The sequence below is a fragment of the Ictalurus furcatus genome, chromosome 18, assembly GCF_023375685.1.
Source record: "Ictalurus furcatus strain D&B chromosome 18, Billie_1.0, whole genome shotgun sequence".
Taxonomy (NCBI): domain Eukaryota; kingdom Metazoa; phylum Chordata; class Actinopteri; order Siluriformes; family Ictaluridae; genus Ictalurus; species Ictalurus furcatus.
The window spans coordinates 9,189,068-9,215,360 of NC_071272.1; the positions used below are offsets into that span (position 1 = coordinate 9,189,068).

A 26,293-nucleotide genomic window follows, 5' to 3' on the forward strand; every position below is an offset into this window, starting at 1 on the left:
AAACAATAAAAACAAACAATAATAACGCAACAAACAAAAGCAGTGTGAGAAAAAAAAAATTTCATAATAACAACAATAATAATAATAATAATAATAATAATAATAATAAATGTGTAAAAAAAAAACCTCACAGTTGTGATGAAATTACGTTATGCTTGTTATGAGATGGGCGTGTCTTTGACGCCATATATGGACTCACATTAGCTTATATTAGTGAGTAGCTAGCATTACAATTTAAAACTAAACTAAACTAAACACCAAGTTTTGGTGAAAAAAAAAAGATCTGTGAAACTCTAGATACATATCAGACAATACCAATTACTTTCTGCTTCCTATTTCCTTATATATTTCCTTGTAAAGCCACACCCACATTCCCAAATATGGTCTGAAGGGATGTGCTCAATGACCTGTCTACAGATCTCTACAGTGAAATATGGCCGTGGAGTTACTCAGCGCCCTTGATTAAGACCCTAAACCATCAGATTTGGGATTGGAAACCAGATTCTGTCGAAATATTCCAGATGTTTAGCATAATGAAACTTCTTATTTATTTCTAATTCTATTTGTTTTCAGGTTCACATACCAGAAATAAATCCGACGTGACATTACCATCAGCGTGGTTTTGAGTTAATCTGCGTGAGCATGTTTTATCCTTAATTCTGAGAATCAAGTGGAAGCCTCTTTAATGTTTGTTTAGAATTAAGGCTAATTTGCATATTTAAATGAGTTCTGTGTTGTAATTAAAACACCATGTGATGTGTAATGATGCTAAAACTGTGGGTTTCTAAACAAATCACTGATTTGTGAGTCATGTGTCAATTTTAATCTGAACACATACACACACACACATGAACACAAGTTATGAGTTAAATTATACAGGGGAGGGGTGTGTAGTTTCCTCTCACTGATGTTGATGTCAAGAGTGAAATCGATTAGTAAATAATATAATTGATACATGTGGATCTCTCTCTCTCTCTCTCTCTCTCTCTCTCAGTGGTGAGTCTTAGATTATAAACTTAGTCCTTCTTAACATACTGTATCTAAATAAAATGAGAAGTGTATTATCATCTTTAATGTCCAAGCTCTGCCTTCAGACGTTTGGCCACACCCTCTACCTGACTGATACCTCTAGCCTAATTGAGTACATTTGTGATATCTTGAACATTTCTTTTTCCAGAATGTTCTTTAAGATCCTAGTAAACATTGTTCTGAATTGTGTAACAGACTGTACATTAGCATGTTTCTCCGTGTTAGATTATATGAGGAAGGCCCGACTGGTGGCTTATAGATGAGCGTCATAGCAGCGCACTAAATCAGCCACCAATAACATGAGCATAGAATGTTAGGTGTTCTAACACTGCATATCTCACGACCAACTCATGACCAAAGAATTCCTTTTGGTCTATAATAACAACAAAGCCGGCTTTATCCTCCTGGGATTTGAACTCCTGACCTTGTCGCCACTAATTACTGACACAGCACTGAGTCCCACCTGTGTGCACAGGAGAGAGACCGTGTCTGTCCTTCATGTACAAACAAATCCAGCTAACAGATCGAACTCATCAACAAACACATCTCACACACACACACACACACACACACACACACACACACGCACAGCTTGCTGATTAGTTTCCGCCTTGATACACAAACTCCTGACCTTTCATTTCTTGCTCTCTCTACTCTCACACATTTACTCAGAATAATCACGAGAGAGCTGAGAGACAGATTTATTTATTTTTAACCAGGTTTTTATTCCTGCTCTGATGAGAGAAGCTGGCCCACTCTGCCCCCTGCTGGTACACCCTGTGAAGGAGGTTGGGGGGGAGGGGATGGGCGAAAGCACGAAAAACCCTGGGTCCGCCTTCTAGGGGGGCCCCTACTGATCACCAAGATTTTTTTGTAAATTTATTCTCTTTTTTAATAGCAAAACATAGATCATATGTCCATTCCAAATCATTTTATTACAAAATTGGTTTAAAAAAAATAATTACATCACAGGCTACTAAATGATGTGTTGCAGTTTGTTTACATATGTGTCATTTCCCTTTAGAACAGTAACAGTGTGATTACCGGGAGATAGATGTTGTTGATGTTGTTAGCCTTTGCTTGCCAAGAAGATATGAAAAATGAGAAAATATGAAAAGATATAAATCTGGGGCATGTAAACGGAGAGAGAGGTTGGAGGAACAGCAGAGGAAAAACTCTGTCACATCTAGTTGTGCCCCAATGATGAGCTGAGGCTGACAGACTTTCCTGCTGACGGTGCTGTTGTTAGCGCTTGGGAGGATGGAGATGCTAGCCAAGTGGTGTCCAACAACACTGAGGTTTTCCAGTCCTTATCAAACTCCTCTGCTCAGGAAAATATCAGTGGGGATGTTCAGGAGTAACAAAAAAGTCACGACGCAGATCATGTTTACGACATGTTTATGTCAGTGTTATGACTCAGTGTTGAGGTGAAAACTCTGAAGCTCCTGAAAACTGATCATCAGCTGAAAAAGTGACCAGGCTCCAAGACCATCCTGGAGATCAGGTAACAATTTCAGTGGCTTTCTGCAGAAAGACAGCTGAAGGATATGGAGCATTGAGGTTAATCCTGCGATAAGAGCTCCATTTTCTCCTCCTCTGTCTGTGTTCAGCTACCAATTAGCACCAGAATTGCCACAATCGAAACGTTTAAAGTGACGATGATGAAAACCGCCATGGAAGAAAAGCTTTGAGTACCAAAGAGTCTGAACATATTTACTAACTAGTGTCTTACAATACGAGATAACATTAGAAATAAATAACATCGTACCATCCACTTTGTCGTACCACCCTGTTACACACAAACACACACAGAGTGTTTATTATTTATATAATTTCCGGTTCTTTGAATATTAACACAATATATGTTAAAAATATATAACTATACAATATATATAAACTGATGGAACAGTTTAAAGTTATTTAGCTAACTGACTTAACATCACCCCAAAACACCAGCATCGATGTAGTTAGCCTACATTAGCTGCTCTGGCTAAACTAGCATGCTAGTTTAGTGCTAGAGTTTTATAGTAGCAGACACTGATGTTAGATGAAAGTTGGTTAGTTGGATAGATGAAAATACTTTCTTGTATGTTAGCTAATCCTCAGGAGATTGTCTCGTCCAGTCTGCAGCTTTATGTCATGTCCTGCTAAGCCGCTAAGACTTTCAGATTCTTTCCATTCCAGCTTTCTGAATGTCCAGACCGGACCGCCGGATCTCTGCAGCCAGACTGTCACTCTTCCTGCACACAAAATGCCAGCTTGTCAGATTCCGGAGACCGGTGCTGGCGTCTGCCTCCGTTTCCATCCTGTTTATTTTCCCTGCAGGAGCCATGAGCAGAAATCGATTACAGCCCAAATGTCACACGCGAGCAGAATGTGTAATTCGACTGAACGCTGATGTGTGCATGCTCGGCTCTTCTGCAATGACATTCATGGAGATGAACATCTGACAAGACGTGACGTCTCACCGGACCAGGGTAAAAAACCGTAAACGAGTCGTGCACCGTGTTTTCAACGAAACTTTCTGTTGAAGTTTCTGATCCTGAGTTGAGGAAGAACTTGAAGTTTGCACTTTAGTTGTTGTGTTTTGCTAATCAGTATTTACTGTCAGTACCAGTGGAGCTGCTCGGAGTTATAAAATTATTAATGATACTCCAGATACTCAAACAACAATGTATTTTAATTTATATATTATTACAGAACACCACAGCGTAATTTTTAATACGAGAAAAAACCTGCAGCTTGTCGTGTTAGTGAGAAACCGTAAAGAAGCCTAAACTCCTCCGTCCTGAAGATGTCGAAAAACTTACAGCTTTTCCTCTGACTGTTACATGGTGCTGACACTGGAGACTTTATTCATCTTAAATAAAGATCTCTCCATGAACAACACGAAAACGGCCTCCTGTGTGTCTGTGCTCCGCCCACCGTGGACTAAATTCCCTACACTGGTGGAGGATGCGGGCACTGAGCGCAGACTCACCCACTTAAATATTTAAAAGAAAAACCACACGTTAAAATAATAATAATAATAATTTTAAAAAAAAATCAATAATTCGAGTGGATAGAGAGATGGACATGGGGAACATGGACCCCACGCTACAGCGCCTCATGGAGACTAGCCTCCCCACCATTCCGGCACCCTGGCCAAGAAGCCCAGCACCTTCTCCCCTGCCTGACCCCAGAAGACGACATCGAGACCTACCTCGAGACCTTCGAACGGGTCACCCACCAAGAAGGCTGGGGCATGGAAGCCTGGCCGCGCATCCTCGGTCCGTTGCTCTCCGGAGAAGCCAGCACCGCCTACTATGCCCTCTCTCCAGAGGACGCGGCGGACTACGGAGAGGTAAAGAAAGAGATCTTGGCATGGTATGGCAGAACTCCCTACCGAGCGGCAGCGGACTTCCATCGGTGGAGCTACCGGCCGGAGGCCCAACCCCGTGGTCAAATGAACACCCTCCTGCACCTCACCTAACGGTGGCTCTACCCTGACCAATGCACTGCCACCGAGGTGGCAGGAAAGGTGGCCATGGACCGGTTCCTGAGAGCTCTGCCGCCCCCAGAGCGCCGAGCCATGGAAATACGTGCACCTGAAACCCCCAAGGAGCTGCTAACTGCCCTAGAACTCGCCCTGCCCCTTTTGGAGTTCGGCCGGGATGGGCAGCAACCCCATAGCCTGCCTGGAAGGGGGCCGATCACATCGGCCCGACCGCCAGCGCGCTGCCGAAGGAAAAGAGGTCATCCAAAACCGCCCCACCTACGGGACACCCCAGGAGGAGTCCAGTCCGATGAAACTGGATCGGGGGACGCCGAAGGAGGATCAAGACTCCGGGCCTACCGGAGGGGGCCCCCACACTCCAGACCCGCCGAAACCAGCCCAGCAAAGGAAGGAGGCCCCAGCCCGGCTGGCCTACGTGGCCCGGGGCAAGAAGAATGCCCCGGCAGAAGGTAAGTCACACACACCCCCTAACCCACTGTCGTCTGTATTTCAACAGGTGAGCCGGCAGGGGAACATCGGCCGGGAGCAGAAAGAGGATGACCGCCTGAAGCATTGCTGGGTCCAGGTGCGGCAGATTGATGGTGTCGACCAAAACCCAGAACACAGGCTACCCACCTCCTACTTTCTAGTCAGGGGAGGTCTGCTATACCACCAAACCCAGTGCAGAGGGGAAAACGTGGACCTCCTGGTAGTCCCCAAGACCCGAACCCAAACACTGTTGCACCTGGCCCATACCCATCCGCTCAGGGGCCACCTGGGGGCCGGAAACACCAGTGAAAAACTGAGGGACCGCTTCACCTGGCCGGGGATGGATGCAGAGGTCCGGGCCTTTTGTCAATGGTGCCCTCAGTGTCAGCGTACCACCCCCAGGAAGCCCCCACCGGCGCCCCTGATCCCACTTTCCATCATCAGCATCCCCTTCGAAAGGATCAGCATGGACCTCGTAGGGCTGCTCCCCAAGTCCACCCAGGGCCACGAGTACATACTCGTCATCGTGGACTACGCCACCTGGTACCCCGAGGCAGTGCCACTATGCAAAGCCACCTCCCGCAACATCGCCAGAGAACTGGTACTCCTGTTCAGTCATGTGGGGATCCCAAAGGACATTCTGACTGACCAAGGTACACCTTTTGTGTCCAAACTAATGTCTGATCTGTGTCAGCTGTTACAGGTGAAACACCTCAAGACGTCTGTCTACCACCCGCAAACTGATGGACTGGTCGAGAGATTCAACCAGACGCTAAAACAGATGTTGCGCTGGGTGGTAGACGAGGAAGGAAGGAACTGGGACCTCTTCCTTCCCTATGTGCTCTTCGCCGTCCGGGAGTGCCCCCAGGCGTCCACGGGCTTCGCCCCCTTCGAGCTCCTCTTCGGACGGCGACCTTGAGGACTGCTGGACGTGGCCCGCGAAGCGTGGGAGGAACAACCGTCCCCATTCCGCTCGGTCATCAACTACGTGCAGGAGATGCAAAAGAAGATTGACCGGTAACCCCGATAGTTCTATAGACAGATCTATAGATCTATAGGCAGACAGACAGACAGATAGATAGATAGATAGATAGATAGATAGAAGAAACAGGCAGTGAGACAGACATATAGATAGATAGATAGATAGATAGTGTGGCGACAGGCCGATGGCCGGCGCACAGGAAGCAAAGACTGCTCCTCACGTGACTGCCGGGGTGGCACTGAAGAGACAGCTCCGCTTCAGCGACACCAATGTTTTGGACGGCCAGAGAGCACGTGGCGGCAGGGCGGGGCGGGGCCGCTGACACACCCACGGTTCGTGAATGGTGCACCGCGCGGAAGAATCCCACCATCCAGCAGGCGAGGGGAGAATATAAAAGGACAATATTCCACTCGCAGAGGGAAGAGAAGTATCCCAGAGCATGTGTGCAATTCTCTGGCGTGTTTTAGGTGATTTCTTTGCGACGCGTGCATGACTGCTAATCGCTGTTGTGTGTTTTCTGGTTTCAGACGAATCCGACGCAAGTGGAGGTACCACCCCGGCCGTAACCACAGACGGTTGAGACCCTCACCGCCCGATCACACTTCAACACACACACACACACGCGCACCCGCACTCCCCCCACCGACCATCTTAAATAAAGATTCCTCCACGAACAACACGAAAACGGCCTCCTGTGCGTCTGTGCTCCGCCCAGCGCGGACTAAATTCCCTACAATAAATAGAAGGATAGATAGATAGATAGATAGATAGATAGAAACAGGCAGAGAGACAGAGAGTTAAATAGATTATGCTGAATGTTGCTATTAAAATATCAGTAAAACAGAAAGGTAATACAGGCATCCAGAATCAACCACCATCTCTCTCACACACACACACAGAGGACATATCGAGCATGATATTGATTTTTAACACTTCACTTCATCTTCACTTTCTTTCCGTCTCCACGATGCGGACGTCTAAAAGCCGAACTCTGTCCCGCGTGAAGAATAACGCTCACTCTTACTGTATTTATCTTATTTTAGTATGAATGGCTGATGTATTAACTCTTTATATTCCACAGCCTCAGTAACATGACAGTCTTGATGAGGATTCGTGGCAGGTCTCTCTTTATAAGCACGCTTTTTTTTTAGATTGAAATCTCTATATGATGAACTTGGCCCTGAAATAAAGGTTTAAATAAGTAATGAGTAAAATCAGAAGCTGAAGGGTAAAGACACACCCACAAGCTGCTGGGATTTTCAGAGGGGAAACCTAAAGACATGAATTCATCACATATCTCTTCTCTTATCAGGTGAACCCTCTCTCACCCCCCGTGGTGTTGTATAATTGGGTTCTGCCAGAATGGGTTGTTCTTTGATCTCACACTGGCCCAAACCAACTGGAAGAAGCAGGAGACATGAAGGGACGCGAGCTGTTTATTGCTTTTCCCCGGTGGCAGGATGTCATCCAAACTTCATCAACCAAACTGAGCCAAGTCCTGAGAGGAGGAACATCTGAGTGCCAACTGAAACCCCCCACCTCAAACCTACTCACCTCAAACCGCCCTTCACCTCAAACCCTGCCCACATCTAACCCCTCCCACTTCTAACCACTCCCACTCAAACCCCTCCCATTTCTAACCCCTCACACATCTAACCCCTCCCACCTCAAACCTACTCACCTCAAACCACCCTTCACCTCAAACCCCTCCCACCTCAAACCTCTCCCACTCAAATCCCTCCCACATCTAACTCCTCCCATATCTAACTCCTCCCATATCGAACCCCTCCCACCTCAAACCTACTCACCTCAAACCACCCTTCATCTCAAACCCCTCTCACATCTAAACTCTCCCACATCTATCTCCTCACACATCTAACCCCTCCCACCTCGAACCCCTCGAACCCCTTCCACCTCATTTTAAAACACAAATGTGCTATGACACCAGTTTGTCTGTAAGGGATTTGGTGGCTTTGTGGTAAAACCCTTTCTGCTGAACATGGCAGTTGCTGGTCTGAGTCCAGATTGTCCCAGTACTTTGTATGTTAGTTGGAAAAATGTAACTGGTAGTGGTGTAAAAAAAAAAATTAAACCAAGATGGTGCACGACTTCCCCGGTTCAAGTCTGTGGACAGGATCTTGTAGCTCATGAGGTTGAGAAGTTGCTATGGTTCAAACCCCAGCCAGGAGTCCAGGATGTGAGGGTAGGAAGTGGCAGGATGAGCATTATGGAAGGAGGGCATGACACGGGAAGGGGGTAATATCTGCGCAGCTGCCCCCAGCAGTATCTGGAGATGAAAGGGGTTATAACACTTAGAGAGTGATTGTCACCTGAGCTCTTACATTGGTCCCAATATTATACAAAACAAAACTGACACTCACACTCCAAGCATCATAACTCCTTTCTTCTCCAGCAACTTCTCAACCCAGACGCAACGCTCAGACACGTGAGCAACAGGATCTCAAACAAGCAACGTGTTTTATAGACTTTTTCACCTTCATATAACTAAGTAAACTGCACAAACCTGGAACGAGGGACATCATGTACCGACTTGGTTTCATTTTATTATTTCATTATTTTTTGTTTTATTTCATTATCTTTTGCTTCATCGATATATCTATATTTATATTTTCTGAAATATTATTACTTTTATGTTATTATCAGTTATCAAACAACTTCTGTATCAGAATCATGGACTTGGTTCACTTCTAAATGTTAACCGTCGTAACCATTTGTGATTGAAGTTACTAAACTTTATCAGAATAGAAATGCAGCGACACCATGAACGGTCCGTAATATTTTCTCCTTCACTCCTATCAGTATTGTGTGTGTGTGTGTGTTGTATTTGTGTTTACTGCTGTATGTTGACTGATTGTAAACTCCAGAGGAGTTTAATAAGCTAATAAATGTGATAATAAATCATAAACGCAGTGTGATGTGAAGGACGAGGAGTTAAACTGATTAGAAAAGCAATCTCAGTGTTTCTGTACCAGCTCTGGGAGAAATTACACTTTTAGTCGTTTAACTTTCCTCTGAAAAGAAAGACACAAATGTATTATTTATTCTCGCCGTAATTTAGTTCACTATGGGGCAGAAAATGAGAAAATAACAGCAGCCGAGGTTTCTCTCTATCTGGGGAATTTAGTCCTGCTGTTTCTTTTTTCTTTATTAAGAGAGGAAAAAGACCTGAGTTTTGTTTTATTGACTTTTTGCTTCATATTACATTTAATACACTGACACATTTTATTAAAAGTATATTGGAAAAATACTCAAAAGTGTCCGGCTTCAGATTTGTTTCCAGACCAAATTATTATTTACATTTTTAAAGAATATATATCAAATATCATAAACTATATCAAAGTAATGAGGTCGGAAACCATAGGAATTAAACGATGACTGGGATGATCAACAATTTTGAAAAGAATCAATAAACCAGGACAAATCTACTGATAATTTTTTCATTATTATTTTTATTAACCCTATGTATTCAGTAGTTATGTGAAGGACAGTATTTTAAAGACAATGATGCTTTCACATTTACACTTCATGTTCAAAGAGAAAATAAACCTCTTTGTCTTTAACACACACGCACACACACACACACACACACACACACACACACATTTTTTGTTTCTTAAATCAGGATGAGCTGATTAAGCTGTTAGCCTGCGGCTAATTTACTAAATGATGCTCTCTTGATTGTGTTAATAAGTGACCCGTCCACAACAACATTCAGGGTCGTCTCAGCGATGTTTTTTGTAGTTCATTGTTTTTAGTTCATCTTCTTTTTTTATGACAGTCAGACAGGTGAAACTTTTCTCCGAACTTCACTTTCTTGTCTCCTCTTTATTCTCCGCACACAGTTTAACCTTCACTCCTGATTTAACAACACGTCCACATCCATCTCTGCCACTTCTAAAGTCTGAAAACAGCACAGAGAACCGCTAACGACAAACTCATACACCGTTCAGCTGATTCAGTCTGTTGATGCAATAACTGGAAATCCTTGAATCTTAGCAAATTACTGCAAAAATATCCTGAATTTGTAGAATAAACTGTGAGATTATTACATGACAAATATATGATTAGTAAGCCTCGAACACAAGTGCAGGCAAACAAAACAACAACAACAACACCCCAACCAGTATCACAAAATGAGAATAAACAAGGAAGGATGTGGAGACGAGGCAGGACACAAGCAACAGAGACACAGGAACATGTGGACTTAAATAAGAAAGATAAACAAGGTGAAGCTGAAAACAAGTGGGCATATTAGAATAACGAGGCAATAGCGGTGGCTGCTGGGTAATGGAGTTCAAGGTGGCCATTTTGTGACGCTGCAATGCATTCTGGGAATCTGAGTTCATTGCTATAACCAGCGCTGGCGTGATGCAGATATTTGACTCATTTCAGGCTCCATCTTATTTTGTTTTGTGATATCGGCAGATCATTTTTATTCTTTCTAAAAAAAATACATACGGAATAATATCAATGGTATGAGACAATTTCAGGCTCTTGATGTCACACAGTGATTTTCTGAAAAACTGAACTTTTTAAAACTTTTTTTAAGTGACATTGTGAAGTTTTTTTTAAACGTCCATGTGATGGCATCCAGACGTCTGTAAACAGCGCAACTCAAACTTTATAAAACGCGATGTGGCGTTTTTATGCTACCTGCTAGCCTAGTTAGTGCTCTTATTAACGTTACTAGAGAACCGCGAACGGACAAACACTGCCTCGTTATTGATTTTTCACTGTTTATTCAGGCACATGATGATTGATGAGGACACAGAAAAGGTCTAAACAGAGTAAAAATGTCCACTGAGAATTTTTTTGTTTGATTTCAAGCAAAACCTCGACCTCATTACATCTACATTTTCCCGAGTTACTCGTTTAGATTAAAAATAAATCTGATTTGCGAGTAGAGATTGTGAGAAGCCAGAAAAGGCAAAATGATTCAGGTGAATATTGACTTGCTCGGCTCTTATGGCATGAATGCTGGATTTATTTGTGTAAGGAAATGTGGAAATGTGAGCATGTGAAGTGTCCTGAAGCTTTGATCCACAGACAGACATAAATTCAGTGGATAATGCCTGTTTTATTCTCCTCCGACCGAGTCTAATTAAACTCACCGCTATCTATAATTACATCTGTGCTCATTTGTGTAACAGAGAAAGTGAGACAGTCTGTCTTTCTCTCCCACTCTCTCAGTCTCTCATTTATTGTGTAATTTTTCATTACTCAGCTTTCTCAGTGTTATTGTTTACCCATCTGCTGTAACTGACATCCTGTGCCTTCATAGTTTTATGCCACCTGGGGACTTAAGCACCCCCCCTCCCCCTGCCCACCCCCCCACACACTTATAGAGTGTACATATAAAATAACTCCAACACAGGAGAATCATCTTCTGTCCTTCAGGTGTGATGTGTAGAGGCATGGCGTAAACCAAGGGCGTGGACGAGTCACATGACCCGCCCTGTAATCAGACTCAAATAACAACAAATTACAGGGTTCAGGTTGACTAACGGGGGTTGAGGCTTATAGCACGGGGTCTCATTATAGATAATATAATGATTATCTCACACACAAACACACACACACTTGCTAAAATCAGAAGCTTCTAGCCATGGACAGTCTCAATCCGGCCTGTCCTGCCCCACCTAGCTACACCCCACCCTGCCACGCCCGGCCCCACCCTAAACTCTGTCCCTAATGCTGAGAGTATCTCTATTATTGTCTTTAATTTATTTATTCATTTTCATATGGTTCATTTACATGTGATTCATTTACATGTGATTCATTTACGTATGATTCATTTACATGTGATTCATTTTCATGAGATTCATATTCATGAGATTCATATTCAAGTGATACATTTTCATGTGATTCATTTACGTATGATTCCTTTACATGTGATTCATTTTCATGTGATTCATATTCAAGTGATACATTTTCATGTGATTCATTTACGTATGATTCATTTACATGTGATTTATTTACTAATTTGCTTCTCTTTAAATCCAGTTTTAGACTGTGATATTACAAAGGTTTTTCCAGATTATTACTTGCTACACTGTATGAGATAACCCCAGTAAAATTGCCTGAATTCTATAATATAATTTGTTCACCATGTTAGGTATAAATCCTCTAAAAACAGATTCGCAATTAAATAACTTTACATCCTTCAAAGCATTGGCATGTTCTGCTTACTCTCACAATCCTCCAAACTCCCACACCCAAAGTCTCCATAAACAAACGAGATAGCAGTGTATCCTACAAAAACCGAACGTTGTCCACAATGTGAAAACAACTCGGAGAGTAAGCTGGACTAACCAACAAAATTACCAAGACTGATAAACAGTCTGCACACAATAATAAATATAATGTCCTTACCTTTTAAAGACTTGTAACAAATAATATAACAGTGTAGCACGTAAAGCCGAGGAGATAACACTAATAAAATTAAATAAACAAAAACTCTAACCCGGTCAGAGCCTCAAAACAGAGAAACACATTAATACAGAAGTAAATTTTAAGAGGAGTGAGTCCACAAAATCTAGGTGAAGTAATGCAACGACAATATATTCAATAAAAATCCGAATTCTGTAGAGCTGGAAGGCCGACTGCAAAAAATAAAAATAATAGAAGAGCGAAAAAGACTCCGCTGTGTAGGTGATGCAGTTCACCCCAATATCAAGAGTTTAACATAGTCTCCTGCTTCCTCCGCTGAAATAAAGTCCTTCTGAACACCGTTATATGTAATGCGAAGCCGAGCTGGGTGAAGTATTCCATAGCGAGCTCCCTCAATACCATGAAGTTGACGCCGAACCTCGTTAAATGCAGCCCGGGCCCGGGCGGTCTTGGCTGTGTAGTCAGGGAAAATGGAGATGGTCAAATCCCTCGCTTTAATCCGCTGGATCTCTCTCGCACGGCGTAAAAAACACAGTCACTGTGATAGTGGAATCTGCACACAATAGCTCGTGGTCGTTCACCAGGCTTGGGCTTCGGCTGAAGGGTCCGGTGAGAGCAGTCCAGAATCGGCTCCTTCTCCAGACCAAACGCCTCTTTTAACAAGGCCGCTACAGCAGCAGTTGTACAGGTGTCAGCGCCCTCTGGAACTCCCACTATCCTAACGTTATTGCGCCATGACCTCGACTCCAAATCCTCACATTTATTCTCTAATTGAGTCACGGTCGCAGTGAGAGACTCGATAGTAGTCTTCATATGAGCTATGTCATCGGTGCAACCGGAGAGCACGTGCTCCATTTCCCCAACAGTACCTTTCAGTGTTGATATGGTAGCATCGGTAGAAACTTTATCACTAGCCAGCTGTGTTTTCACGGCCTGCAGGTGAAGCTGGACAGTAGACAGCGCTTCCCCGAGAGTCTCCTGGAGCTTCTGGAGCTCCTTTTTAAAAATATCGGCGATGTCCTTCCTCAGTAAAGCCAGCAACTCAAGCCTGAGTGCGGTGAAGGCAGGGTCACCATGCGGCGATGTGGACACAGGGGGAGAAGGAGACTCGCTCACGGCGCACACACTTGGCCTCAGTCGTGTCTGAATGCTACCACGGGTTTTCGTGTTCTTTCCAGACATTTTAACGTACCACAAAGTTAAAATTGCAAACAAGGAAACAGAGTAGAATAAGTCAAAATATATTGTATGACCGAAAAGCGCAAATTAATTACAATTTTAATTGAAATCAGCAGGAGCCTCCAACTTCGCGTCTTACACCATCGAACTCCCGAATATCTCTATTATTAACATTTTAACTAATTTCACATTTGAGATTTACTGTGGATTAATTTAGAGTTTCTCATGTCAGGATGAGACCCCCCTCTATAACCGATGGAATGTGACCATCATAGAACCCAATGGGGATTCATTTCATCAACATGTTTACTGCTGTATAGATGGACGGCTAGCACAGAGAGGGGGCCAATACTTTATGCAGCATAACAGCTGGGCTACAGTCCTACACAATGACCTCTGTGATGGGTGGAGCTGATAAACCAGCTATCCAGCAGTAATCCCAGGAGAGAAAGTCCAATACAAGAAAAGTCAAATACCAGAGCACAGAGTTCACGACCTACGAGTTGGTCCATTAATCAGAGTGAAGCTAAAGAGCAAGAAGAAGAGCGAACCTAAAACCAGCACCAAGCTAGCGAGAAACAAGGCCACTGCGGTGACATGCCGCAACATGGCGTTAGATCTGAACTGAAACGTGGGCTGGAGTGAGTAAACAACACGGACAAGTGGAATATAATCTGGAGTGTGAAACAGGGACAAAGTGGAAAAACAAACAGCGGGACATGGAGAAGCAACCAAACCCCAGCCGAGCGGCGTGACCACATGAGACTGAGTAATTAATGAGATCACACAGGGACACAGTCAGGGTTTTAGATACCGTATGCCCGTTCTCAGCTTCATACGCTTCTCTTTCCTTCTCCGTGGGGATAAAAAACGCTGCATGAAGCTCAGCTCATATTGCACAAGTGATTATTATAGTCACAAAAAGTTACCAAAGAGATATCGATTTACTTCCACAGTCCATTTAGAGACTGAAAGTGGATATTCTGAGACGGTACACTACGGAGCAGGATATTTAGTCGCAGGATATTTGTAATGCTAACGTCTTAAACTGAACACTGTAATTAACATGTTGCATTGAAAAGAAATGACAGATCAGAGTATGTTACTTCAGGACACCTGAGCTTCCTCAACAAAATTTTAAACAAACTTCTGAAGGCTCCGCCCCTTCTGCTTGCTCTGTAACTCAGCTGTGACCCTCAGAGTGTAAAAAAGTGTCAAATGTACAACACTTCATGTCTCCAGATATTACTACAGAGGAGCTCTATATCTTTATCAACAGCTGTTCCAGGAATTTGTTAAAGAAACTCGTCTACAGTGATGTCGACTCGATTCTCAACTAATGAACTGATGCTGATAAAATAATAGAACAACCCTAAACGGGACTCGAATGGGGGGGGGTGGGTCTACTGGACTTTCCATCACACGGACACTTTAAACACAGATTATGAGCTGAGAGCTGACCTTCTGGACAAAAAAACAGCCCCACAGTGATGAGTAAAGAATGCCATCTAGGTCAAACTGGAACAAACGGCCCCTCTGATGGGGGAGGGGCCGGGGGGGATGGGGTCTGACATCTTTACTTTGCAATTTTACAAATCCAGTCTTGTGACATCTCGAGTGTGATACTTGAGGTTTAAATGCTGATGGTGATTTAAATATTAAAAACAAACCAAAAATAAAATCCTGTGTTAGTTTTACTCTAAGAAGACGATATTTCCCCCATTGTATTTATTTCACCTCATTGCCAAAGACTCTCGTCTAATAATGTATTCAATTATCTCTTCATATTTATTTTAAACACATCATTGCTTTTCATAAATAGATCATTTTTAGACGCGCATTTGCATCGCTGGAGAAACTCAGTTTCTGAGTCAGAGTTATACTACAGGGTGAAAACTATTCATTCATTCAATCGTTTAATTATCTCCATTTAAGACCTCGTGTGAGTGTAAACAGCTCATTGATTTCCAGAAGTGAGTCAGCAGTTAAAACCAGACCAGAGCATTAAAAAAAAACTGCATCATTTCAGACCCGGGGCATCGCGTCACGTCATGGCTCAAACTTTTCGCACTGGCAGCAAAGATAGCAAAGCGTTGGTCCTGCACTGCCGTCCTCAGCTGTATTTAAAGTTTAATATTGGAAGTTAAACAGGCTGATGATGCTGACAATGCAGCTCTCAGATGTTCAGCCACAGCGTTAATTCTCTCTGATCTTCAGCAGGACGGCAATCCATCAGAACTGAACTTCCGAACTCACCATCCGCCATCAGGAAAAACTCTACAGATCAATGGAGCTTCATGACATTCAAACCATCAAGGACAAACCTTTAAAGTCTAAACTTTAGCGTTCAACGGGTTTAAATCCTTTTGGGTGAAACAGACGGTCTTGGTGTAAAAAAAAAAAATTCTCCCCCATTTTATTTTAAAAAACAGCTGAAGATCTGAGAGGAAAATTTAAGTCAGTGCTCACATTACAGCAAAGTGTTATTGCATCATAAAGTATGAGGACCAATCAGGCTCAATATGCAAATGAAGGCCATGCATTTTCTTTTCTTTCATGTAGAACTCCGACATTAAATAATTTATTATTAAATACACAAAATATCTAATGGCTTCAGAGAGAGTTTTTAGGTGTCTCTCAAGTCAACAGTCAAAATTTTGTTCAATTACATTTCAGTCCAAATGGTTGGCTGAAAGCTGATTTCTGATTGGCTGAAACACTGCATTGTTCATAACACATGATGACATTAGACTACTGAACATTAATAAACTCACGGAAGTTCTGTGTTTGTGAAAGAATTTTTTTCTTTTTTTTTCCTCTCGCAACTTCAGTTTCCGGAAAACATTTTCCATAGCCCGCTAACTGCTAATTCAACTGAGAAACATCAACAATGCTACACGACTCTTGAAATTTACATTTTAAAATTTAAATATATTTAATGAAATTAAACTTTAGGAGTTGGTGAGAAGTCGTGAGAACACTGTTGCTAGGCAACTGGGACATACAGACACGGATATGGATACCAGGTGTATTACAGTAGCTAACTGCTCGTGTTTTTGCTAGTGTATATCTTTTATACAGCAGCATCAACATTTCTGTTAGACGTAGAAAGACTCTACACTTACCATCGACTTCTCTGAGTTCTGCAATAACAACAAACCTGAACTTTAAACGATCAGAAAGTTTCAAAACCAGGAAAATCAGCAGTTAGCATGTCTGCTTATTTTTATACCCTCACCGCTGTCTCACCCTGTGTATGCTCCTCAGATTGAAATAAATAAAATGCGATATAAATGAACTAATTATCTATTTAAGTACAGACAATTGAAACAAATGGCAGATTTGGACAAGAAAAAAATCCTCATACTGGAACTGTCAGGACTCAGGAACATGTTGATGCTCGACAAGAGCACAACGAGGAACATTTTTACCGTGACGTTACTTCAGAGCCTGAGACGGTACGACATTACTACGTATTGCATCAGTGTCCAACAGACTGTCTCCACATGGACATCAGCAACACGCTGTGTTTACAGAAAGACAAAACTAGGACAAGCTAATTCTGCTACGGGGAAAACCTCGACATGTTCCTGATGATGGGATTCTGCCTGCTGAAGGGCGGATATAACGGTCAGACATCAGGATTTATATTTTATCCAATAAAGATCTGAAACACACCAAAAAACATTCACGTAGCTATTTATCTAGCGCTCATTCCAATAAACAAAAACAGCTCAAAACATCTCATTGTTCATTTTAGAACTGACCTAGCCTTTATTATTTATCACACTATTTCCTGCCACATTATTTTACATCCCTTTTATATTTTGATAATTATTATATTTTTATTCAATCTTTTTAAAAAACTCTTAATTAATACATTATTATATTTGATATATTCTATATATTCTATATATATATATATATATATATATATATATATATATATATATTCTTGATATATATATATTCTTGATATATATACATTCTTTCTGTCACAGTTATTTTTTATTGCAGTGTAATTTATTGCATTGTTATTATTTGCCTATTTTACTATTTTATTTGTGATGACCATTGAGAGTTTATTAATTTATTAGAATGAATATTATTTTTATGTTTACGTTTGTGTTTTGTACGCTGCTACTTTGGTTTTGGACTGGAGTTGAAATTTTGAGTCTCTCTCTCTTTCTCTCTTTTTTTTGACAATGAGTCATTTGATTCTGTTCAGTTAAATGATTCACTTGGATTCATTCACTGATTCGTTTAGCTACACAGTTAGCCCAAACATTTAAAGAGTCCTGTGAAGTAGCTAATCATTTTTGTGTTTTGGTTTTATTTTAGAGTGGCAGCTCCAGGACATGATGCGCCCATCACCATGCTTCACAGCTAAAATTTCAGTGCTGATGTGCAGGACTCCAAATATAATGAGTCCATTGTTTTGTTTTGTTTTGATTACTGATGTGCAGCAGTCTTTGAGAGGGGGTGGGATCTTGGTGGGATCTTTGCAGGACTTCCCTTAGTACCAAATTCACTTCGTTTGAACATGCATGTCTTTAGAAATGATGTAGTATTTTCTCTACAATTCTTCCAATATCTGAAATGTTCTTTCTACAGGGTGAGGCACCTCTACAACCCACACCTCTAACCTCGCCTCGTTAAGCGGAACACCTGACTCCAATTAGCACTTACACATGAAGATCAAAACTTTTTCATACGCCTTTTCTCATCTCAGCTGTCCATCCATCTATATCTATCTTTCTATACCTTCTGTCCATTTTTATCTTTCTTTCTCTCTGTATCACTTTGTCCCATATGCTGTGTGTAACAAGGCATGTGTGGGGTTCAGCTTCAGTGACTGCAGCAGATTGTTAAATAGTAATAAAAAAAAACCCTCTGTGTGTGTGTGTGTGTGTAAGAGCTCTCATTCAGCAAACACACAACTGTGTGTTTATATTATACGTCATACAGAATATTACTGTGCTAAACTGTACCGATTATAGAGGCTTCTAGATAAATAAATATATATATATATATATATATATATATATGGAGAAGGAAAACCCAGAGATTAGATAGAAAGCTAAGAGGGAACAGGAAAATGTTTGATTTTAATAAAATATATAAATATATACAAGCCTTGTGAGTGATGTCCCCTGTTATGCTGTGTACGTTGTGTAAAAATGCACAGAAAATAGTCATAAACCTGCACAGACTGTCTTATAAATGACATTGTGATAATGTGAAGGTATAATAGGGCTCAGATCTTCACTGTACCTACACCTTCTCTCTCTCTGAGGGATAAAAATTCCACTTCTCCATTTCAAATAGCATTGTCACGTTTCTGTGGCACGAGGAGCTCGTCGTCGTCTTTTCAGCCAGTTTATCAAAAACCTCTTTCAGCTCCTGAGAGAACAAAAATAACACCAAAATTCAGAGGGCTTCATGATTAAAACCACAGAAATGATAGAGGATGAAGCGTGAAGCAACATCGCCCCCTACAGAACACTGTCAGAGGAACGGGGGAAGAATAGAAAGGAAAGGAGTACTACAGTATACAATACAGATGTTTAAATGATACTTCCCCCCTTTTTTTTGTGGTAAATATGAGAGAAGACAGATGTCCTGGATGTTATGTCGGTCATTAAAAACATCACACTACAGGATTTATGAAGAATTTTATATCTTTTTTACAGCACAGATCAGATTTTTAATTCTTCCTCTGGAATCAGAGGAAGACCAAATTAAAGATCTTGAATTTCAGAACCTGTGATCTTCAGAATGTGTCGTGAAAACCTTTAGATTGAAACCAAAATGGCGGACCACAGTTCGCTTCATCTCGGCTGTCATTGGTTATCAGTCTCTCATGCATGCGTGTGATGAAAATAATCATCATTTAAGAACAGCAATTTACATCCAAATATCATGGCACCCACCACCGAACCTCTAGCTGTGCTAGCTTGCTTACTTAGCTAATGTTAACCATGATCTGCTGGTGGTTGTCATGGAAACACTGAATTATATTCTAAGCTGCTGTTCAATAAATCAGTGAGAATGAGAAAATGAGGATGTGAGCAGTATCTAAAAGTCAGCCATATTAGGCTGGTATGGATTGCAGGAGGTCATGGGGGTGTTTCCATATTAATGCATATTTTGCATATTCATTGATCTTGGGTAAATGTTCAGCCTATGAGCTTTGTTATATAAATCACATTATCGTTGTAGGTCCATGACAGAGAAACGCTGCTCGGCCTCACCCTCATCACCAGACCTTCTCCTCTCTACAGTCCAATCAGCTTTGATCAGATGTAATCAGACTGTATCACTGCAGTCTCGGCTCTCTCTCCTTTACGAATCCCACAGACGGATGTCAGACAAGATGACGAGGTGTTCAGCTGAATCAGCCGGAGTGAAGTCCTGATGAGGGGCGTGTTCACATGACAGTGTGTATAAAACACACTTCAGCTCTGTTTCCTAACACACACTGAATGTCAGACTGAATGTGAGGAAATGTTTTGCAGTGAGTTCGGCAGACTCTATAATAAAGGGAACTAGAGAGAGGCATAATAAAGGAAGAGGAGAAGATAAAGGAGAAAAGGGAAAGGAGAAAGTCAAATCAACATCCCGGATCATATCACAATGGCAGAACTGTTTTTCCTCTTCTTTATGTAACCTGTAACTGTACTAACACACTTCCTGTCATTAACTCTGCATGCTACGCAGAAAGCCAAACGCACACTACACAAGTTTAGTTCCGAGTTCCCTGTCGCAGCGTAACACACAATAACTCAACTAGAGATTGACCGGTTTATCGGTTTTGAGGATTAATCAGTATGATAACAGATCTGTAACTATCGGTTATCTGCACAAATCCACACCGGTAGTTTTTCCCGGTTGCGTCCGGTGCGAGAGCGTCTGAGAAGAGGCCGTTGTCATTAGACGGTCCACTCAGAATTACGTGGTGTTTCTGTGATTGCTGCAGCAAAAAATATTTTTTGTGCTTTTTTGTAGAAAACTAATTTAGAAAAATTGCAAGCTCCTCTGATTATTGTGAAGTTTCCTTGATTTTGAGCTAATTTCTGCCATCGCAAACTCACGGAGGGCCTCTACAAGATTATATGGTATGAGAGCGGCCTCTAGAGGCAAAATAAAAACTATCACTGACCAATTTTGTTGTACTATTTGAAGTGTGTTTTGGTTCATTTTGGACGTCTCTATTTTTATTTGTTGCGTTACTTTTTGGTTCAGTTTGGATATTTATCTTTTATTCACTTTAATATGTATTAATAGTTAATATTTATTTCATTTCAGTACTGTTTATTTTTGTAATAAAGTTCAGCGATATTTTTACTTTGAGTGTCACGGTTTCATTCAGAATCAATTTTAAAAAGATCGATTGATTGGTTATCGGTATCAGTAACATCCACTATCGGTCGAACTCTAAACTCAGTAAACAAACAGGAATATTTATTCGCATTGTACCTCCAATTCTCTTTGCAGAACAGACAACTCTCACTGCCTGAGTCTCCACAACCAATCTTTCCATGTTTTTTTCTCTTATTTTTCTTCTCTCTGTACCAAATCACACTTCCAAAGCACTCCACTATGTCCACAACACAAATAATTGTGGGGGGATAAAAAATTATTTAAAAAAGCAGCAACATTCTTCTGTTGTGGATGAAACTGAGAAGTATTTAAATAAAAATAAAAAATATGAGATGAAAGTCATTTTATTCAGACGGCAGATCCAAAGTGACTAATAACTCCATCTCAGCAGCTCTGTTGTGAAATGTAAACAATAAATGTAAAAGCATTTCCACCCCACACACACACACACTTACTTTGCTGATGTTGCAGTTGTTACAGTACAGGACAGTAAACAATCAGCTTAAAAGCCAGGCTTGGTTTCTCTTTGAGAAAATATGATACACACTAAAAGCATCTTCACTTACAAAATATAATTACTGTGAGTGTGTGTGTGCGCGCACAAGTTTGTGTGTCTGTCAGTCATATAAAATTATGACATGATTTACCCACTGTAATCACATACATACGGAACAGTAAAAGGAAAAGGTCCCTATATTCCAGGCAGCACTGCCCGAGTGCTTCACTGCTGAATGAGACACAGCCGAGGTTCCTCTGCCCCAGGCCCAGGTGAAGGTGTTTCTGCAGCCTACGCAGTAAACATAGCATGCGGTTTGGGACTCAGCCACAGTGGACCAGATGTAACGGTATCTGAAGGCCTGAGAGGAAGAAGGTGAGTGTGGCAGGTGGAAAGGTTCTCTGCAGGAACTCTCGCTCTCAGAGGAGAGCTCTAACGCCGATGATTACGCTCCTCCTCAGTCAGATCTGTCAGAGCTCATCGCTCGGCCGTTCCCGTGTCCTCCTGCGACAGTCGCATGCTGCGCTGTGGTCAGACGGCTGTCTCACTCTCTCCATATCGGGATGAACAGCAGGTTTATCCACCTGTCGATCTGCATACGACTGAAACACACACACACATACCAGTAATAACGTCAATAACGTACACTCTGTGCTCAAACGCACTCCTGAACCTGAATGAAGAACTAAACTCTAAACTAAACTAAGAATTAACACCAAACTTTCTCTGAAAACGATCAAACTCAACTAAAACTCCAACTGAGAGCGCAAGAAGCACTATAAAGGGGGAGAGAGGGCAGGAATACAGCTGCTGCAGAGGTGATTTTATCCTTTATTACTGTGTAATTATTATTATAGTTTAATATTGTTTCAGCATATTACAGTGTAATGATGTGTACTGTTCAGTGTTTATTACAGGTATAAATTGCCATTTATTACTATGTTGTAGATATGCATCACTTTTACATTTCTTTTTACTGTTCATTACTGGCATTATCATCATTATTAATATTATTTATTAGTAGTGGTAGCAGTACTTCCACAGATAGTGGTAGTAATAATAGAGGGAATAGGAATATTAGTAATATTAGTAACAGCAGAGTAACACCAGTAGTTCGTTTTGGTAATATAATAATAATAATAATAATAATAATAATTAGTAGAGTTACCTTTAGCACCATGTAGTAGTAACAGTAGAGTCTGTGAGGTTGGAGCAGTTCTCTGACCAACGCCTGCCCCGCCCTCGCTACAGCCTCCACTTCACCATCATTCTCCTGTTTTACACACACACACACACACACACACACACACAGTTACACTGCTGCCACAGCAGGCAGGGGCGTGGCCAGGTATTTTTACACAGACATCTCAGGTGATTCAGGAGAAACTCACCTACGCTTCTGCTTTAATGATAAATATGCAGCTATCAAACAGTATACTACACAATAACTACTCAGTAATCTCTCACCTTTGCCCACTGGATTTTCTCGATCAAATCAGACAGATCTCTCTTTAGCCGTAAGTAATGACGCCCGGGCCTCAGGTGTGTGTAAAAGTGTTCGTAATACGAAGAGTCCTGCTTCATTACCACACTGTTCCCCAACATCAGGTACGGAAACCTGTACGCAGCTACGGTCCCGTCCACGTTCACCTGGTATTTATACTGCGCACACACACAATAATTCGCTCTGTATTTTATTATTATCTTTTTTTCTGAATACATGAATGTTTAATTTCCTCTGAATAACCTGATGAGTATTTCATCTGTTTTATTTAATTATGGTTATTATTATAAACACAGACAAATTATGAATTATTATTGTTATTTGTGTTCTTGTAATAATTTCCTTTGCAAAAGCTTCCTCAGGCCTGATAGAGGTGTTATAAAAATGAAATATCTTAATAATAATAATAATATCATTAGAAGTAATTTTTTTTGTCCTTCTCACCTTAAAGAAGTCGAAGAATCCGACCAGCGGTGCTTTGCCGAGATCTTTCTCTCGTTCGCGAAAGAAGAAGAAAGCCGTGATCCCGGCGTCCAGCAGCTCGGGATTTTTCTTGGACATGGTGACAAGGTTTAATCGTTCCTCACGACTGTCCCTGCCTCGGAAAAACGCTCGCTCCGTTTTATTCCCCCACACAGGACCTGCATGACAACAGCAGCTTACTGTCCTCCTGATAAACCAGAAGATGCTAACATGCTAAACGCTAAATCTGCAGCTGACACACACACACTTAAAAGTATTTTTTTTATTTAACACACATCAAGACTTTACTGAAAATAGAAGCTGCTATTGACATAAATAAATGTGAAAAACAAAAACAAACAATTAAATAAATGAAAGTTGTTGAAATGTTCCATAGAAAAATAAATGTGAAATAAATGCATAAATTACTGTTTAATAAATATAATGTATTAAATTTTAATAATGGTACCTTAATAAAAGCAAAATAAATAAATAAATAAAATAAATAAATGAAAATAAAAATAAATAAGTAAAGAAAGAAAGAAAGAAAGAAAGAAAGAAAGATAGATGCCAAGCCACGTAATGAAATTAAATGTAAAAAAAGATAATAAAAATAAATTACATGTTAAATATACATGAATGAATGATACACACACACACCTGTATTTCCCTGTACAGACAGCAGGTCATTGGACACGCCCCTCATCGTCTCCAAGGTGGAGTGTGTGATGTCATAGGTGGGCAGGATGATGTCACGCATGTCCTTCGAGCCGCACCATGAGATAATGGGAAGTGGTCTGGGAACGTCGGAAACTTTGCGCGTCTCTAAGGGCCAGTCACCGACGTTAATGAAGAACTCGACGTCGGGCACACGGACCTGCAGGGAGATGTACAGCCGACCAATCAGAAGAGCCACAGGACAGAAGTTTGTTATGACGTGATGTGAAAGGTGTAGAAACGTCTCACTTTGCGCGTGAGTGAAAGCAGCATCTCGTCGGAGAACATCTTGAAGTCGGTGTATTTCCCGAGCGCACGGCGGTGCAGCTGGTTGCTGATGATGGTGTAGTGAATGACACCCCTGTTAGAGAAGCGCAAGGGAACTTCCTGTCTCACTTGCTGCAGCTCAATGGAGGGAAAAGCGCTGAAATCTTGCTCGATCTGAGGATCTGCACTCGGACACTTCATCACACTCAACCACGCCTCCGCGTCCTCATCGGGACAATCGCAGTCCTCATGATACACTGCTCCTGCAGCAGGGGGCGGGGCCAGAGTGTTTTACAGCAACAACAATACACCGCTCCTGAACATCTATAATTTCTTCCCTTTCTAATGTGAAGTGGGTGGGGCTTATCTTGGGTACCGCTTCTGTAAGCTCCACACACACCAATCACACAGCTGATTTCAGACCTCTCACACAGATTTTATTTATAAATAAATTAATGTAAAATAAACAAATATATTTTAAACACAAATAAACAAAGTCTGAGTATCTTGGAGACAGCCTGTCTGTCAATCAAGCTGTTCATTAGAATATTAGGCCACACCCACCAGGCCAGTCTAGTCTCACTGAGTTCAGCTGTGTTTTATCAGTCTCAGAAACTCAGGACTGGGATCAAACACACATGTGTAATAATGTACACCATGTTCTAGTGTGGAGTGTTAGTGTCACACACCTGTCAGTGTGTATGGAGACTGAGCCACAGGTTTGTGCTTGTGAAACACCTCCACCTTCAGGCCGCTAACCGCACTGGAGTAAAGCCGGAATCTCACAAGGAAGGAGCCGTCGTTCCGGTCCAGAGGAGCAGGAACATGAACACGGACTCGCTCCTGTACCGAGACAGCGCTCACTCTCACCTGGAACGAATCGGTATCTGATACACACACACACACACACACACACACACACACACACGTCAACAGCCTATTCTAAAAGAAAAAATATTAAAATATAAATATATGTAAAATAAAAAATGTCACCTTTCATTTCTGTCCTTGAAATTGACACAATAAATAAATTATATATGAATATAAATAAATAACAATTGTTAAAAACCGAAGAGAGCAATAGCCACAATTTTAAATACAAGCTGAACCATGTGGAAAAACAGAACAAAAGTTTTTTTAAACAATAAATGATTGATAAAAATTATTTTTAAATAAATATTTTAATAATAAATTACATTTACACACTTTGCTTGACTTGCTTCTGTTTAAAACAAAGAATAAAAGTAAATTCATAATATTACAGATAGTTAACATGCTCCTGAACTCATGGTGATGATTAAAATGCGTTTAGAGGTGTTTGGAATGCGTTGAGAGGTGTTTGGAATGTGTTTGGAATGTGTTTAGAGGTGTTTGAATGTGTTTAGAGGTGTTTGGAATGCGTTTAGAGGTGTTTGAATGCGTTTAAATAGGTGCTGAAATGTATTTAGAGGTGTTTAAACATGTTTAGAGGTGTTTGAATGTGTTGAGGAGTTTAAATGTGTCTGAAAGGAGTTTAGAGGTGTTGAATATTCTCACCCGGGGACACGGTGATGTTTTCTCCGTCTTGATTCACCGCCTGAATGTAAAAATAGCGGACAGGAACCACAACCCGCGGATCCAAACCCGGTCCCCAAATTATGCATCTTTCTGGACTTACTTCAACTTTATATTCATGACAGAGTCCCGGTTTTGCATAACCGATCAGAAATGTAGCGATATAAACCGTTAATAACACATTGTGCGCACTATATGAAGTTCCTAAACAGTTTTTCTGCAGCATTGTTACTGCTGTGATGCGCGTCCGCGTTTTCATACGGGTACTTTCTTCTTCTTCTTCGACTTGACAAGCACCATAAATACTGCCATCTATAGGCCTGGAGGTGTGGATAAACATATCAG

General features: G+C 41.3%; 1 protein-coding gene across 1 annotated transcript; it reads right to left on the reverse strand.

Annotated features, from left to right (window-relative positions):
- Positions 1-18,724: 18,724 nt before the first annotated feature.
- poglut3 (protein O-glucosyltransferase 3) lies at positions 18,725-26,216 on the reverse strand. Its single transcript, XM_053649530.1, has 9 exons — positions 25,931-26,216; positions 25,084-25,281; positions 24,377-24,657; positions 24,071-24,287; positions 23,393-23,589; positions 22,912-23,106; positions 22,613-22,717; positions 19,820-22,046; positions 18,725-18,968 (listed from the first exon to the last, which is right to left on the reverse strand). The coding sequence occupies exons 1-8, from the start codon at positions 26,205-26,207 to the stop codon at positions 21,915-21,917; spliced, it is 1,602 nt and encodes a 533-aa protein (XP_053505505.1). The 5' UTR covers positions 26,208-26,216; the 3' UTR covers positions 18,725-18,968; positions 19,820-21,914.
- Between the last annotated feature and the right edge of the window lie 77 nt (positions 26,217-26,293).

Bases quoted from the DNA above. Each gene is read 5' to 3' on its own strand.
- poglut3 (XM_053649530.1), bottom strand. From the start codon at position 26,207: ATGAAAACGCGGACGCGCATCACAGCAGTAACAATGCTGCAGAAAAAC. The intron at 24,658-25,083 runs GTGTGTGACACT...CCCCTGCTGCAG, and splicing joins GTCTCCATACACACTGACAG to GAGCAGTGTATCATGAGGAC. The intron at 23,590-24,070 runs GTGTGTGTGTGT...GTTGTCATGCAG, and splicing joins GTCTGTACAGGGAAATACAG to GTCCTGTGTGGGGGAATAAA.